Here is a 19,173-nt window from a genome sequence, read left to right on the forward strand (position 1 = left end):
TGTATCGCAGGAAGAGAAAGTTTGGAAGGGAATTGCACAGGGTAGTATAATCGGTCCGTTACTTTTCTTAATATACGTAAATGATTTAGGGAACAATATAACATCAAAAATAAGATTGTATGCAGATGACATAATTGTTTATAGGGAAATAAACAACATTGAGGATTGTTCAGAATTACAAAGGGACCTTGTGAGTATCCAACAATGGGTTGAAGAGAATAACATGAAGGTTAATGGAGGCAAATCAACTGTTATAACATTTACAAATAGGAGTTTTAAAACTGAATTTGAATGTACTTTGGATGGGGTAGTTATCCCAAAAGATGGCAAGTGCAAATACTTAGGTGTAAGATTTGAAAGTAATTTGCACTGGAAGGGTCATGTGGATGACATTGTTGGGAAAGCATACAGATCGTTACATGTCATAATGAGGCTACTTAAAGGATGCAACAAAGAATTAAAAGAGATAAGTTACTTAAGTATGGTTCATCCATTATTGGAATATGCAAACAGTGTTTGGGATCCTCACCAAGAATACCTAATAAAAGAAATAGATAGTGTGCAGAGGAAAGCAGCAAGATTTGTAACAGGGGATTTCAGGAGAAAGAGTAGTGTGTCAGAAATGTTAAAGAAACTAGGGTGGGAAACTTTAAGTAAGAGAAGGGAGAAAACTAGACTTATAGGTTTATATAGAGCCTATACAGGAGAAGCAGCATGGGGAGATATCCATGAGAGACTTCAGTTGGAAAATAATTATATCGGCAGGACTGACCACAAATATAACATTAGAAGGAATTTTAGCAGAAGCGATTGGGGTAAATTTTCATTCATTGGGAAGGGTGTGAAGGAGTGGAACAGTTTACCAGGGGTAGTGTTTGATCCTTTTCCAAAATCTGTACAGATATTCAAGAAGAGAATAAACAGCAACAGAGAAAATAAATGAAATGTTAGAGGGCATTTGACCAGTTCAGGTTAATGTAAATAAAAAATGTGTGTGAATGAATTAATTCCATCCCCTGGTCTAAGGAGTTTGGACAGCCAAAGTAGGGGACTGCCTGTAGGGGTGAAGTACAGTGGGGACTTCGAGGGCCCTGGGACCGCTACGGTAGCTGTGAAGGCCCTTCAGGAACTCTGAAAATTGGTGGTAAAAGGGGCTCTGGTTAAGACGCAGCAGGTCGTTATGCTACTTAGGTTCCAGAATGGGTAAAGAAAAGAAAAAGTAAATAAATGCAATGTAAATTTTAATCTTATACCAGTTGTACAATATCATTTGAAGTAATTCCACATACTGTATATCAGATGACTATATTTTTAAGTAGTACAGTAGATATTATAAGTAGAATTTTGTAAACAATGTAAATTTATTAAGGATGAGCTGCGTGTTTAATAGAAAAAATTGTTAGCGTAAATTATATAATATTGTATTATAGGAAAATTTTATTCTCTTGTTAATTTAATATCTAGTGCTTGACAATAATGTATTTTAGTGTACCATTTGCCACCGAGGTAAACACCTCATTTGCAAATAAAGAGATTTTGATTTTTGATTTTGAACTCAGAAATTAGAAATTCAAGAAAGCTTATGATTCAATCGATCGAACCTCCATAATCCAAATCCTGAAAGAAATGGGCCTAGATGACATAATAACAGCATTATCCATCAGACCATAAGCAACACCATATCAAAAGTGAAATTTATAGGAGAGATATCAGATTTCTTGAAAGTCAAGATGGGAGTTAGGCAGGGTGATAGCCTCTTACCTCTGTTCTTCAACTGTGTACTGAAAAAAGTTGTTGCAAGTGGCACAAAGAAGTGAGTAATGAGGGGGCTGAAAATGGGGTCAAATGAGATGTAACAGCCTGAACCGGACAGTCAACTGTCTAGTCATGGCAGACAACCTAACAATCTTTTCTGGTTCTCTAGACACTGCCACAAAGCAGATCAATCAACTCTAGATGCAAGCATGAAAGGCAGACCTCCAGATCTCTTTTGAGAAAATGGTGTTCATAACATATCAATATCAAGCTGGTACTCAAAGAACTTTATGTTGAACAGGTACATATTTGAAAAGAGTTTCACATCAAGGATCAGCATATGAGAAATGGCATACCATCTAACCCCATTTTCAGCCTAGGTTTTTACTGGAAAGTTTGGTGTACTCTAAATGTTTATTCTTGAGAGGACTGTATTCCTGCATGTCTTCATTTGACTTACTTATTCGTTGCAAATGAACTAAACCTCCTTTATTTCCTTGTTTAGAAAGTAGGGAATTTTGTTCAATCTCTCCAGGTTCATTCGCATTACGTACCCATAGAATGCAATCCTCTTCTTTCAAATTATATCTTTTATCTTCCCTCTCTCTCTCTCTCTGTGTGTGTGTGTGTGTGTGCGCGTGTGTGTGTGTGTGTGTGTGCGCACACTTTGTGATTGATCTATCTACCTGTTTGTTTGTTTGTTTGTTTGTTTGTTTGTTTGTTTGTTTGTTTGTTTGTTTGTTTGTTTGTTTGTTTGTTTGTTTGTTTGTTTGTTTGTTTGTTTGTTTGCACTGACATTTGACATGAAGGGCTTCGAGCCTCAGATCTTTAATGTACTGATTCACTCTAAGACTGCAGGTGGTGCCAGCTGAAAATTGATATGCCCTTGTCTTGCATTCAGGCACATTGTGCTGAATAGACTGTATAAAAGCACCTCAGTCACATTAAGTAGATGGAATTGTGCCCCACTTATAAAGAGATTTGGCATAGATTCCATAATTGGTTTGAATCCTTTTATCTTCAAATAAAACCAAAGCTTAAGACTGGTGTTCAATCTCCATTCTTCTCTCCACTGGGCATTTGCATCAAAATGACTGTTATTCTCTGGGCATAACTCATTGGTAGATGTTTGGACTTTAGCTGGTTCCTTCTGAGATCAGGTATGTCTTCATGAATAGGCAGATACGGGTTTCCTATGATCTTCTTGTATTCTCAAATAAGAGCAGCTTGTTTGTGTCGATGAAGAGGCATGATGTTGCTGAGAACTGGAAGCCAGTAGATTGGAGTCAGTCTGATTAGTCTGATTTTAAAGTCGGATGTTGACAACTTAACATAAAGGCTGTTCAACCAAACTGGAACACAGTATTCAGCTGTAAAGAAGGCCAGACCTAAAGCAGAGCACCTCAGAGTTGTTGCAGAAGCACCCTGAGTTATACCACAAAACTTCTCATATTAGCTTTTTCTATTAGTAAAACTCATAACCTGACATTTATCCCCTTTTACCATCATACCATTGCCTGCTATCTATCTCACAACATTGTTGAGGTCTTTTGGCAGTTGCTCACAATCTTGTAAATTATTTATTACTATATAGAGAATAACATCATCCATTACAAGCCTTATCTCTGATTCCATTTCTTTACTTGTATCATTTACATATATGTGTGTATGTTCAATCCTCAGCCCTAAGGCTGGTTGGATCCTCAACAGCTCTGCCATCAGTTGTCATAGATGGCCTAGGCATCACTGAAGAGTCATACTAGCGTAATGAGGAGTGAGATAGTTTCCTGATGCTTTCCTCACTGCACCAGAAGTTGCTACTACATATCAGTCTGCCACACACACTGAAATGCATACACCAACTGACCCTATGAGCAACATTTTCACACCATTCATAGCAGGGCCTGGCTGCATAAGGAATGACATTACTAACATCGCTTTCATATTGTCAAAGCCAAGAATAAGACAGACAGATCAATGAAAGTAACAAAATTGCTCAAGCCTATACCAGAAGACATAGAGCACTGTAAACACTAGGTCCTGCCTGCAGAGACATAATCTATATATATAAAGTAGCTTGTCCTGACTGACTGACTGACTGACTGACTGACTGACTGACTGACTGATTCATCATCGCCGAGCCAAAACTACTGGACATAAAGAAATGAAATTTTGGAGATATATTCCTATTAAGATGTAGGTGCTCGCTAAGAGAGGATTTTTGGATATTCCCTCGCTAAGGGGGTGAAAAGGGGGGTGAAATTTTAAAATGAGTGTGTCTATATCTCAAAACTTTAAAAGTTTACAGATGTGAAAATTGGTATTTAGAATCTTCTTTAAAAATAAGGAAACACGTATTTTTTTTGTTTTGAGACAATCCCAATAGGAGGGGCACAAAAGGGTGAAAAAGGGGTTGAATGCCTTTAATCGGGATACCGGTACTTATATCTCAGAAACTGAAGATATTACAGACATGAAAATTGGTACTTTTGATCTCTTTTAAAAATAAAGAAACATGTATTTTTTTGTTTGGGGGAAATCCAATTAATGGGAGGGTGAAAAGGGGGTGAATTTTTAAAATGGGTGCATCTATATCTCAAAACTCTTAAAGTTATCAGATGTAAAAATTGGTACTTAGAATCTTCATTAAAAACAAAGAAACATGTATTTTTTTGTTCTCGGAAAATCCCAATAGGAGGGGTGAAAAGGGGTGAAAACGTGGTTGAATGACTTTCATGAGGATACTTATATCTCAGAAACTGAAGATATTACAGACCTGAAAATTGGTGTTTAGGATCTCCTTTAAAAATAAAGAAATACATATTTTTTGTTTTTGGAAAATCCAATTAATGGGGGGTGTGAAAAGGGGGTGAATTTTTAAAATGAGTCTATCTATATCTCAAAACTTTTAAAGTTTAAAGATGTAAAAATTGGCATTTAGAATCTCCTTTAAAAATAAAGAAACACGTATTTTTTTGTTTTCGGAAAATCCCAATTGGAAGGGTGGAAAAGGGTGAAAAAGCGGTTGAATGCCTTTAATGAGGCTACTTATATTTCAGAACCTGAAGATATTACAGACCTGAAAATTGGTATTTGGGATTTACTTTAAAAATAAAGAAACAGGTATTTTTTTGATTTTGGAAAATCCAAATCATGGAGGGTGAAAAGGGGGGTAAATTTTTGAAATGAGTGTGCCTACATCTTAAAACTTTAAAAGTTTACAGATGTAAAAAAATGGTATTTAGAATCTTCTTTAAAAATACAAGAACACGTATTTTATGCTTTCTTTAAATCCCAATAGGAGGGGTGTAAATGGGTGAATAATGGGATGAATGCCTTTAATGAGGATACATATATCTCAGAAACTGAAAATGTTACGGAACTGAAAATTTGTATATGGGAGCTCCTTTAAAAATAAGGAAACACGTATTTTTTTGTTTTTGGAAAATCCAATTAATGGGGGTTAAACAGGAGTGACAAACTGGGGTGAATTTTTTTCTACAGAATATCTGAGAAACGTAAAATGTTATAGACGTAAAAAGTGGGTATTTGGAATCTCCTGTAAATGTAAAGAAAGATAGGTGATTTGTTTTCGGAAACTCCACGTAAGGGGAAATAAAAAGGGGTGAAATTTTAAAAAGCGAATTTCTACAGTATATCTCAAAAACTTAACATGTTACAGAAGTGAAAAATGGTATTTTTATCTCTATTAAAAATAAAGAAACGTGTATTTTCAGCTTTCGGAAATACCACTTGGGTGGAAGGGGGGGGGGTAAAAGTGACTGAAAATGGTGTTGAATTCTTTTAATTAGGCTACTGATATCTCAAAAATGAAGATATTACAGACGTGAAATCTGCTTTGGAATCTGCTTTAAAAGTAAAGAAACACGTATTCTCGGAAAATCCAATGAAGGGGGGGGGGGTGGGGGGGTGAAAGAATTGAAAAATTAATTGAATTAATTGTATGAGAATACATACATCTAATAGAAACTAAAGTTGTTACGGACGTGAAAATTGGTATTTGAATCTCCTTAAACAAAGAAAAACGCGTTTGGGGGGCGGGAGTGAAAAGGAGTTGAATTCCTTTCATGAAGACACATAAATCAAAAACTGAAGAAGTTAGAGTCGTGATAATTACTATTTAGAAGATCCTTTACTATTAAGGAAACAAGTATATTTTGCCGGAAAATTCACTTACGGGGTGGGGGGGAGGGGAATGTGAAAGGAAGTGAAAATAAAGTGAATTATTTTTATGGGGATACTTATATCTCAAAACTAAATGTAACAGATGTGAAAATTGGTGTTTGGAATATCTTTTAAACATAAAGAAACACGTCTTCTATTTTTTTTTGGGGGGGGGGGGGTGTAAATAAACTTAACGGCGGTGGGGTGTAAAAGGAGGTGAGATCAATTGATTTTACTGTTCATAATGTACTTAAGGAGCCTCCGTTGCTCAGGCGGCAGCGCGCCGGCCTCTCGCAGCTGGGTTCCGTGGTTCAAATCCCGGTCACTCCATGTGACATTCGTGCTGGACAAAACGGAGGCGGGACAGGTTTTTCTCCGGATACTTCGATTTTCTCTCTCATCATTCATTCCAGCAACACTGTCCAATATTTCATTTCATTTGTCATTCAACGATCATTGCCCCAGAGGTGTGCTTCGGCAGCCGGCACAATTCCTATTGTCGCTGCTAGATGGGGCTTTATTCATTCCATTCCTGAGCCTGTCGAATGACTGGAAACAGGCTATATAATTTCGATGTACTTATTCTGATCATAAACCGATCATTTTTAATCTTTCCTGGGCTGGTTTTCAACAGTCATCTTTTCCTTCGGAGAACGTTCTTAGATTACAGTAGATCCTCCTGGCATGTAAATAAAAATTTAAACACATTTGAAATAAACAATAGGAATGAGATGGACCGTCAAATTGTTCACCTCTATAATAAGGTCAACAATGCACGGAAGTATGTCATTGGTATCGCCAGAAATCCCGCACACTTGCCTACGCGCGACGATGGTGCTGGTCACATTGTAACAATGACACTGGCAGCAGATGTAATTTACCGCCAAGTAGCGATCTTGCAGCTTGCTGTGGGGTTCAGAACATCTTTTAATAATAATAATAATAATAATAATAATAATAATAATAATAATAATAATAATAATAATAAATAGTTCTGGACCGTTGTCAAATGTGCGGACCCCCCTGGAAAATGGTCCTGGACGGGTAATGACTAAGAATGCAGTCCGGCCGCGGGTTCAGTACTGCCAAGGCACCTAAGACGACACCACGCCGGATCTCCTGAAGGATTTGATCCATATTAAAAACGCTTATAGGAAAAGATGGCAAAGATTTAGGGACCCAACTGACGGGGTGGAATATCTGGACCTAGCCCGGGAAGTACGAAATCGATTGCTGGAAAGAAAGATTGAAAAATGTGAGGAAACATCCCGTAATCTATTAGAAAACGAGTCAGATCGCGAATTTTGGCGGATTCTCGCAGAAAACGAGTCAGATCGCGAATTTCGGCGGATTATATATCTAAAACAATTAGCATTCAATTATAAATTTCAGTATAATACCGTAGCGAAGCACGGGTATCTTGCTAGTTCATATATATAAGAAAACATAAAGATCCAATCATACTGCCTTGAGGAATTCCTCTCTTAATGATTACAGGATCAGATAAAGCTTCACCTACTCTAATTCTGTGAGTTCTGTTTTCTCAAAATATAGCCACCCATTCAGTCACTTTTTTGTCTAGTCCAATATTACACTAATTTCTGCCAACAGTCTTCCATGATCTACCTTATCAAATTCCTTAGATAGGTCAATCACGATACAGTCCATTTGACATCCTAAATCCAAGATATCTGCTATATCTTGCTGTAATCCTACAAGTTAAGCTTCAGTGGAATAACCTTTCCTAAACCCGAACTGCCTTTTATCAAACCAGTTATTAATTTTGCAAACATGTCTACTATAATCAGAAAGAATGCTTTCCCAAGGCTTACATGTAACACATGTCAAACTGACTGGCCTATAATTTTTGGCTTTATGTTTATCACCTTTTTCTTTATACACAGGGACTACTATAGCAACTCTCCATTCATTTGGTATAGTGCCTTCATGCAAACAGTAATCAAATAAGTATTTCATATATGGTTCTATGTCCCAACCATTGTCTTTAATATATCCCCAGAAATCTTATCAATTCCAGCTGCTTTTCTATTTTCAACTTCTGTATCTTATTGTAAATGTATTTGTTGTCATAGGTAAATTTCAATACTTTGTTAGTATTAGTCACTTCTTCTATCTGGATCTACATTGTTTATGGAAAGACTCAGGTGAGAAAGCTAACAAGAGCAATATATTTATGCATTGGAAGCAGGAAGTGAGCAGTGACTTGCCATGTAAACTCATGTGGAGTATACATGAAAGTCCAAAATTTTAGCTGCAGCAGCAGAGGATACATAGATTGTTATCCTTAAGTCACAAAATTTTTGGCTGCAGCCTGCACCTGTCCTTCAATGACAAAGGCTTCAGCCAAACATTTATGTTTATTTTGTGTGTATTCTATCTACATGTGCTTACATAGTAAGTCATTGATCTCCATCTGTTTCCTTTGTATATATATGTTGAATAGTAATTGAATAATGGTGTCAGCTACATTCTTTATTTAAATACTAATGATTAATTATTGTCATAATGTCTGTCTCCTTAGCATAACATTGAGCTCTATCAGCTGCAATCCCTGGAGGTCCAGTTTTGATTCCTGGTATTTCTAGAGATTTTAGAATGGCAGGAGAACTGGTACTGTATGTGGTTAAAATGGTACATGCAGCTCACCTCCACTGGGGGTGTGCCTGAAATCAAAAAGCTGCACCATTTTGGGATGAGAACATGAGTTTACTCATCATGATTAACAAATGAATTACAACACTTAAAACATTAAACATGCCTGTACACTTTTTTTCCTGTATATTATAGTGTTCTAAGTGTTAAAATTTATGTTTTGATAGAATGGAAAACTTTAAGTATTACTATCAGAGTCAACATTGAAAAATGGTTTCCTTCATAATAAAATATGTTAATACAATATTAATTTAACTGCCTTTATCCAAAACATTTCTCTTTGAATATTTTCAGTAAACTATATTGGTGCATCTGTATACCTGCTAGTCCCTCATTTTCTTTCAGTCATTAGTAGTACCGGTATTATAGAATACTGTACAAGCACATGCATACATGTCATGAGTTGAATTTCTACTTGTTTTACTTTTCTCTTTTGTTTGCAGCCCACAACCATGGATGATGAAAAGGTTGGCCTATTTTCACATTTAAATGCATCATAATTTTAGATGCCTAATTAATAGATGAATTTTAATTTAATATGGGAAAAAGGAAAATGGAAATTATATGAGGTGAAAAAGATAATTTGGGTAAAGAACAGAATGTATTTTTTTTAAATAGCTACCGTATTATCAGGATTGCTGGATTACAGGGCTTAAATATGCCTAGGTTTGTGTACTAGACTACTTACACAACATTCCTCTTTAACCTGTCAGGAGGTAGGTTAGATGTAATACATATAATCCTGTGCCATAGTAATCATATAATAGTTTAAAAGCAGTAGTAGTTAAAGATTATTTCTTAAAGTGGAGAAAAGTCAGTAGATTAATCATTTCATGTAAAGCAGAGTAAATTTGTACCGGTTAAGTAAGACATTCTTTTTTCATGGAAAAAAATTTTCATTCCTCAACTCTTGCACTTATTTACAAATATCAAAAGTACCGTACATTGAAAGTTGTGACAGAGAATCTATACCATATACTTGAAAATGAAGCTCAGAATGTGATATGTTAGAATATTCATAGCATAAAATCACTATTAATGATAATCTTAAAAGAGCGTCTATAAGCATTAGATCAATCTACTTACAAACTGATCTGTCTTACATTAAAATAACACCACCTTGCAGATCCACTGACTCATACTGCGGTAAATCTATTTACTGTATGGCAACTACCCTTTGGCTAAGGCAAATAATGGACCACCTAGCAGATCCACTCCAAAATATAATGTCAGAATTTCCAATAAAGAACAGAATGTAATTTCTGTTTAGTAATTATAAGAATTGGACCACCTAGCAGATCCACTCCAAAATATAATGTCAGAATTTCCAATAAAGAAGAGAATGTAATTTCTGTTTAGTAATTATAAGAATTGCTGAAATCTATATACACAGAGAGAACAGCTACCAGTACCTAACTTATTAGCAACAACTTGTCCTTGGGGCATAATTTCAATATATGCAGTGCTAGGTCATGGATTTTTGTAGGTGTGTGGATATCAAGAATATTTTCTCTTGTCATAATGCATCTTAAAACTAGATGGACAAGAAAGTCAAGGTTGGAGTTGATTGGTTGGACTTCAGACTACATCTACAGAAATTCACTAAGAAATCAATCATTTTATCTCTCCTCATCCAGTAACCGACTGACTTTCTATGAGATTTATAAGTACAATAGTTCATCAATTCCAAAGTGATAAATTATAGCAGTGGTATTAACTAAAAGTGTCTGGCTCCATAGCTAAGTGATTAGCATGTTGGCCTTTGGTTCAAAGGGTCCTGGGTTCGATTCCCGATTGGGAGAGGGATTTTAACTTTCAATAGTTAATTCCTATGGCTCGGGTGCTGGGTGTTTTGAAGTCCTCAGCATTAGATTTCATCTGAGATAGGGCCCCATCCTCACAGACATGCAAGTTACCTATACAGCGTCAAATCGAAAGACCTGAAACAGGCCTCTATTATTATTATTATTATTATTATTATTATTATTATTATTATTATTATTATTATTATTATTATTATTATTATTATTTGAAATTGTTTTGGAAATTATTTCAGGGTTGTTTAATGAGTAGTAGTAAATTAAGAAATGATATAACTAATAGATTTTGAATTGTTGTGCTTTACTAATATGCAATTAATTTAGTAGAGTGGAGAGTGGAGGATATTTTAGGTGTGGGTGATCATTGAGGTTTTTCTGTTTTTTTTAATGATGTGTATTTCTATTGCATCCTTTATATCATTAATAGTTTTCTAGTATATTTGATCTGTAATATTTTAAAATCTGTGGTGATGTCCATGAATTGGTGGTGTTGTTATATATGTGTGTACAGAACGCTGAGTGTTCATTGTATCTAATTGCATTTTCGTTCCTTTTAAATCTGGGGTGAAAATTACATTTTGTTTGGCTGATATGTGTAGCATTACAATTTGGTTCTTGGCATTTGAGCTCATGTATTCCTGATTTGAAAAACGTATCTTTTGTATTTAGATTGCATTCAGTAATTTGTTTTTGTAATGTGCTATTTGTTCTCAATGCTCTTTTAAAACCGTGCTTTTTGAATATGTTAGCTATTTTGTTACATGCTCTTGTTCACAAAATTGATTATGACATATTTATCATTTTCAGATGGGTGTTTATTTCCATTGTTTTCCTTATAGATTGTCTACTGAGTTAGGTGGATGGTTTTGTTTTCTTTACCACAATTTTTTATTATTATTTATATTTTGTTGTTAAAAGTCTGTTCTGTTCATTGGTATGGTTATAGCTGTATGTATAATTGTGTTCAGTTCTGCTAATTTGTGTGTGTTGAGGTGATTAGAATGCTTGTCTGTTGTGTGTGATGTTTGAGTGGGGTACTTCATTAAGATCTAACATTTCAACAATGTATTTTGTAAATTTATTTTATGCTGAATTAGTTTTGATAGACTGAAGAACCTCACAGTAACCATGTTGAAACTGCAAAGAAAATGGTCTCCACTATAACAGATAAATAATATCAAATAATAATATCAGTAACATAACAGCTGTAAAGAAAAATTCAGTTAATCATTTTTTTTCATTTTACTTTAGTTATCATTGATCACTTTTAAATTAAAGTATATTCAACTGATTATCTAACATGTCTTTCATTTCACCCAAATTCAGACTTTTACCAGAGGGACACTCCCTCGCTGTCCTTGCCTGTGTTTATTCCTCATTCTCATCTGATTACTGTGGGTCATACTTAATTCTTTCCAACCCCAAGGATATTTAGTAACGTCTTACGAGCCTTTCATATTCCTCCCCTTACCTCAGCCACTGACTATTTGTGAGACATGATTGGTTTCCTCTTAGCCTTGTCTGAGAATGACATTTTGTTCCCTTGTTTGAACAAGACTCCTCTTATCATTCCTATCGAATCTCAATTCATTAACTATTGATATTTTCTGATCGTGAATATTTTACAAGGCTCAAGGAATCATTAACTGACTTTTCATAGCTCTTTATCTCATTTCTCAAGAAGTTAAAACTCCTCCGAGTTACTTGAGAGATATCTGAGGTCCATTCATTATCACGTATACAATTATTTTATCATAAATGAAAAAATTAGTCTTTTCTTAAAAATTAACCAGAGTTACCTCTTGCAACTATTTTTTTCTTAACATCCTAGGGGTTGCTGACATTTTTTGTAACTCCCTTACACTTTCATGATACATCTTAGATTAAATGTTTTTTTAAATTTCTACTTCCTTGTTTTAAATATGGTTATCCAAATACCATCAATGATCTGTACCAGGGCAAATTTAAATTATATATTACATTTTGATGACCACTCTATTCTAACTTCATATTGAGTTTCTCAGATGTTAGGTCATGCAGCATTCATTGGGTATATGTCATATGGATGTTAAATACAGAATTGAAATAACAAGGCTCACTCTGTAGTCAAAGTAGGACCTCTTCCCATTCAGAGAAATGCTGTAACCACTGAAAGCCCTATGGCTGTTTGGACTGCATCATTAGCTCCTTACTGAGCAATTTGGGTGCATGGTACGCACTACGTAGCTATGAACTTACATTCAGGAGGTGTTGGGTCACACCCCACCAACAACAGGCTTGAAGATGGTTTTTGGTGGTTTTCCATTTACACACTAGGCAAATTCTGGTGCTATACCTTAAATTAAGGCCATGGCCGCTTCCTTCCCTGCCCTAGTGCTTTCGTATCCTGTCAATGCCAAAAATCTGAGTTAGTGTTGGGGGTTAACAATTAGCAAAAAGAAAAAACTAGGTACCAAATACCTCCTTAGTATGTTGGTTAACAAACAGATAGTATAACAAATATTACCTTAGACAACTTAACAGGTGAAAATTTAAATGAAATATGCACTCAACCTCACAAAAATTGGCCAGCAAAGAAAAATTTAATTTTATACATTCTCAAAAGGCTAAAGATATGCTATTTGGAATTCTACCACCTGTAGAATATGTTCATCCTATTTCAAACAAAAAGATTTTTATAGAAATTCATCATTACGATGGCCAGTTTTTGTATGGCTGAGTGTACAAATATTAATGATATTTAAATTCTTCAGGTAAGTCAGAAAACTTTTCACCATCTGGAATTATTCTTTCCTTTTAAGGGGTTTTTGAGACAGTCAAACAAGATTGATAAGAGTTTTAAAAACTGAAAATCTAACTTTGCAGAAGGATTTGCCTACAAATGAGATAATGATATCTAAAGACATTCGAACAATCCATAGTTAATTCTAAATGTTTTATCCTTACCTATGTTTCATAGGAATTGGAGAGAGCTGCAGTCCAGCCAGCTGTCGAGCAACCGGTACAACAGATGCCAAAGCAGAAGGATAATATTGTGTATGCAGAATTGGACCTAAGAGATGTGAAGGGTGTTCGAAGACCTCAAGTGCGTGCTGAGGATGAGAAGACAGAATATGCTGAAATCGTGTACACGACAAAACCAGAAGAAGAGAAAGGTGCTCAGTGACTTGCAGCTAATGTTAATAAAACAGATTACCACACAAATTCTTTGATGGTGGGGTAGGGTGGAGGAGTGATTAGATTCAGTGCACAGTAGAAAAAGGCTACATATCAAGTGCAATCCTTTCACTTTGTTACTATTTGTTATCATTTTTCATCTTAATGTGAAATTCATCATTATTCTTTATGGCTCATGTGAGAAAAGGGACGGGATTATTGATATACATGTCCCTGTATTCATTGTATATACCGTATGTTATATCATAATGTTTGTAAATGTTCCCTTCATTGTTTGTTGTTTGGTGTGGTATTCCTTAGTATATAGAAGTGCATTTTAATAATATACGGTATAATTTAAACCATCATTTTAATTAGTGCAGAAAAGTCATCTTGGAAAATTATAAAAGGACCAGTAAAATAAAACTTCCTTACTTAATAATAATAATAATAATAATAATAATAATAATAATAATAATAATAATAATAATAATAATAATAATAACAATAATAATAATAATAATAATAATAATTTCTTCAAATTTCATGCACAAATATTTAAAAAATGTAGGGTAAATTTTGCTGCTATGTAATTAGGTTTATTATTACCATAATAGAACACTTCTAAATGATTGGTAGAGGAGTGAGGTAGTAATATATTGCTAGAATCTGAGAGAGATGAGATATATTAAGTATGGACATTTTCACTTAGGTAACATATTATGTGTCATTCCAGTTTGTTTTATAGATTTATTTCTGTACTTGTTTCTTGACTTCTACTTAACCCTAGAACACTAACCCTCTTTCACTGCACATAATTGCTAATCCTTCATAAATTTGACTACTCCAGTTTATAATTGTTAGGTATATTTTCCACATAACAGATAATATTTGGTAAGATTTTGGATATTTGCAGTTCTTATAGTGTCATAACCATAACATGAATCAAGTATAGCAAACTTGATACACAGAAAAGTTATATTGATGGAGTTTATAAGAACTTACTTTTACTATACAACATATTATAATAAGCCCATAAAGCTGTGAATGTGGGTTTTTATAGCACATAGAAACCATGTCTACCATGAAAATAAATTGGTAAATAAGTGTAAATGTAAAAAAGGCATAAAGTCACATTTTATAAGTTCAACTACAAGAATTTCCCTGTTGTTCTAATTATTTACATCTCTCAAAAAACCATCCTCTAACAATTAGTTTTTTTGATAAATATTATATTGCAATCAAAATATGAAGTTTCTGGTTCGTCATCTTCAGAGGATCAGATGACAACGAGTGAAGCAATGTGTCACAAATAAATATCATTTTGGACTTAGATGCTCTTTCTCATCTTCGTAATTCAAATATTCATCATTATTGCTAGTAGGCCTATCATGAACACCATTATCTTCCACAAAGTCGTCTTCTTCATTCCTTGCCTCATCTTCTTCATCTCCATATGATTTGTACAATAATCAGTTTATTAATTTTATCTGGTATTCTGGTAGCCATTTGAGTCCTTCTGATTTCTCTTCTACAGTCCCCTATGATAACAGACATAGAGTTTATATTGACTTAAAACCAATACATGTGTACTTAAGAAACAGTGACTGTTTAAATCGTACTATAATGTACGTGACTTTACATCAGTTGAAAACAAAATTGCTGAGATCCCATAATTTCATTCTGGGTATATTGCACAACCACTAAGCGTTTATCAGTATGAAGACACCCAACCAATTATCACAGGAATAAACAAAGATATCACCAATAACACACGCCACAACCAACAACTCCTCGAGAAATTCAGCTACACAAAATGGCGGCAGGCACAAATGTGCGGAAGGCAGTAAACTATACCGTACTACTACTTACCGTCATAAAAATTACGAAGGGTTAGTGTTCTAGGGTTAGTAAAATTAGCAAGAAGGAAAGAAATTAAAATAAAACAAAAACAAATAGTTATGCCTAGAATCATGAAGTTATAGCCTACCAACCAGTCGTGACTGTTCACTCGTTTCTTTATACTTTATTGGTGTCAGTCCTCATTTAAAAAAATGATTTCCATAAAATTGTACTGTAGATCTTTCACTGAAAAATGTGTCATTGTGGTGTATCCATGATTGAGTTTCTGTAGTTTCCTGGATTAATGTTCCTGACTTACAGCAGTTCGTTTTAATATGGTGCTAATAAGATCAACGCCTGTACAGATACAAAAAGATTGTAGTGTGACTTCTTGTTGTTTGAAAGTATGCATTATATAGAGTTTACAATATTACTGTTGTACTATTATATGTTAATAATTGTAAGTATAGCACCATTACATGAATCTGTCTTGTTATAGCAAGCAGAAGTTAAAGAGAATATCTTGAATAGAAAGGAAATGTATGGTAATTAAATACAAAATCACACTTCCTTTTTTAATTTTTGAAGTAATTTATTATTGTAATTTCTATTTTGGTGCTCATTGAATCACAGTAGGCTATGTCTTGTAAAGCCATTGGAAGTTGCCTACCATATCAGTGATACATTGATTTAAGAGGTACCGTGCTGGTGTACAAACAATGAAACTTACTAAAATTTGAAAATGATTGTTGTATATAAATTTAATATTTGACTTTTTGATGACAAATATATAAGCATTTATAAATTATACTCTGATCATATCAGAGAAGTCACTGAACAAATCCTGAATTTAACATTCCATAAATTCAATGTATGTAATTGTTATAAGATTCAATAAATTTTGAGTAGTTCAGTTATCTCTGTTATTATGTTCCCAGCTTCGTTTTTGTTTCAAATGCTTATCATGTTCCTTAGGATCCAGGAGAAGTAGGACCTACATCTCACCATTCCTTATTTAAAAAGAAAGGGTGAATAAATCTCTTGGTTATACCATTAAGATCTTAGTAGAGTATTTTAATGTTAATTAAAATATTTTTATTGATTTAATATTAAAATTCTACCCACCGACCGCCCATCCGCCCGCCCGCCACTAATCTGCAATTAGGGCTGTTACCCTGGGGGGCAGATTCTCACTTTATCATACCAGAAGTGGTTGTTAATTTAGGTTTTTTAATAATAAGGGCACCACTAATAATGGTGAGTTACAGATAGCTCTTGCTAATCCAACCCTCAACAGTCTGGCCTCTCATTAATCCAGCTTATTGCAGAGATGAGCTTCTATGCTTTTACGAATTGTTATCAACAGCTGTGCTACAGCTGTTAACTGGACGTCTAGAATGTCTGAACATATTTTGAAATTCTGGCTTCACCATACAAATGGCGATGTAGTTTGGATCATGTAGCCATCAGCTTGCATTCGGGAGGTTGTGGATTCGAACCCCACTGTTGGCAGCCCTGAAGATGGTTTTCAGTGGTTGTGGTTTTCCCATTTTCACACCAAACAAATGTTGGAACTGTACCTTAATTAAGGTCATGGTTGCTTCCTTCCCGCTCCTAGCCATTTCCTATCCTATCATTGCCATTAGACCTATATGTGTTGTCGGTGCAACGTGAGGCAAATTTAAAAAAAAAAGAAAAGAAAAAATGTGGCTTCAGTCACAGTACAACATCATGTTTCCAAAAAGAGAAAAGAACACATTATCTTATATCTAAAGCTGAAAGTGTAAATTTTAGACAGGTTGGAGTCAAATAGATGGTAATAAGCCAGTTAGTGTAATTCAGAATCATAATTTCTTGATACTCACTCGTCAGTAAATTGACATGTTCCACAAGCTTTCAGGAGGAGGGAAAATAGATGAGAGGACATTAACTAAGCTGGTAAGTGAGGAAAACTGTGAAGTAGACCAGATTTTAACCCATGAATAAATAATCGAATGTATGCAGGAAAGTAATGCTGAAAGTGATGAAGACAACAGTAGTAGAGAGCATTTCTCACATTGCTAGGGGTGAAGATGAGAAATCTTCCTGGAGTATGTTTTAGTGCAAAAATCAAATATGTACAGTACTGATGTAATGCTTGTAAAGTGGTTGCACGACAAAGCATACTGCTGGTGAGCATATTCATTATGGCAACTAAAATTTCCATTGTGAGTGATACTTGGTGTAGAAAACTCAAAGGCTAAATTTTTCTGTTAGATTTTTCTCTTATGTACACTGCTCAAAAAGTTAGAGGCACAACATTTTAAACACCTACATTGTTACTTCAGGAATGGTTGGAGTGAAACAGACATTTGATCTGGTAAACGAGACCTTTATTTAACTGAAATGTACACGTCCTGTTCACTTCTTATCACACATGTTGGTGCTATGACCAGAAATTCAACACATAAAGCAAAGTGTAAAGTCCTTCAGTTAATTCACATAGAGCACAAGAAGAAACATTTCAATATCTGGTAGGTCCTCCATGTGCACGTATTATTGCCTCGCGTCTTTGAGGCATGCTCCTGATAAGTCTGTGAACAGTTTCTTGTGTAATTTTGTCCCACTCAATAAAGATCCATCCAATTTGTTTAAGAGTCTGAGATGCTACAGAACAGGCCCAATGTTGTCTGTCCAGCATATCCCATAAATGCTCAATGGGATTGAGGTCAGGATTCAGAGCAGACCAGCTCTAATGTTTGTATCACAAAGTCCTGTAGAGTTTCCATGGTGGCTTACTCATTACAACTGCAATGGGCATAACATGATCCAGTATAATCTTGTTGATGTACCTTTGAACATTAAGTTGGCCTCTGATAATCTGAAGGTCTGATTGGACGTCAATTTTCATGCCACCCCACACTGTGACTGAGCCGCAGCCAAATCTGTCCATTTCCTGGACTGCTGCTTCATTGTAATGTTCAACACGATGACGATATACACGTATACATCCATTGCACGGTGTTAGATGAAAGCCGGACTCGTCTGTAAACAATTCATTGTGCCAGTGATACAGCTGACAGTTCCTATGGTCCTCAGTAAATCGACGTTGATGTCTCTTGTGCCAAAACAGTTAATCAAGGGACCTGATGAGGTCTTCTTGGTCTTAAACCTGCGTCTCAGAGTCTGTTACATATTGTTTGGTCACTGACACTGCAACCAGTTGCTACTCTTAGATCATTCTGTAGGTCCTGGGCAGTCGCAAAGCAGCCTCAGTGAGAAGAATTCACCACATATCGGTCTTCTCAGGCCGATGTTCTCCATTTTCTCCTTTGCCCTGCCTTTTGTGTGTATATACCAGTTTCATGAAATTTTTTCCAAACACTCCCAACAACAGATGAAGCCACACTAAGCTTTGTAGACACTGCACGAATAGTCCAACCTTCCTGCAGTAATGTCGCTGCCCGAACATGTTCTACCTCATTCATATATGTCATTTGAATTGGTGAAATGTACACAAAGAGTATAGAGATGTACTCTTTACTTACACTCACTAGACGACAGAGTGAGACATTGTTCATCCATTTTACTCTGAGGTATAGCACGATACATTTGTCTACTGCCACAAAGCCATGGCTTTCCAACAAAATGTGGAGGATTCCTCTCATTCTTAAAACATGTCAGACCGGGCGAGTTGGCCGTGCGCGTAGAGGCGCGCGGCTGTGAGCTTGCATCCGGGAGATAGTAGGTTCGAATCCCACTA

At 35.2% G+C, this 19,173-nt stretch overlaps 1 protein-coding gene across 2 annotated transcripts in view; it reads left to right on the forward strand.

Moving 5' to 3' along the window:
• The window catches only part of LOC136856900 (fasciclin-3), a 330,073-nt gene extending 313,732 nt beyond the window's left edge, over positions 1-16,341 (forward strand). For both annotated transcript variants that reach the window (XM_067135125.2, XM_067135126.2), the window contains one exon: positions 13,393-16,341. In XM_067135125.2, the coding sequence (XP_066991226.2) occupies positions 13,393-13,599 (207 nt within the window). In that variant the 3' untranslated portion in view covers positions 13,600-16,341. The remainder of the gene's footprint in view (positions 1-13,392) is intronic.
• Positions 16,342-19,173: the final 2,832 nt, after the last annotated feature.

The sequence above is a fragment of the Anabrus simplex genome, chromosome 1 (genome assembly GCF_040414725.1).
Source record: "Anabrus simplex isolate iqAnaSimp1 chromosome 1, ASM4041472v1, whole genome shotgun sequence".
Taxonomy (NCBI): Eukaryota; Metazoa; Arthropoda; class Insecta; order Orthoptera; family Tettigoniidae; genus Anabrus; species Anabrus simplex.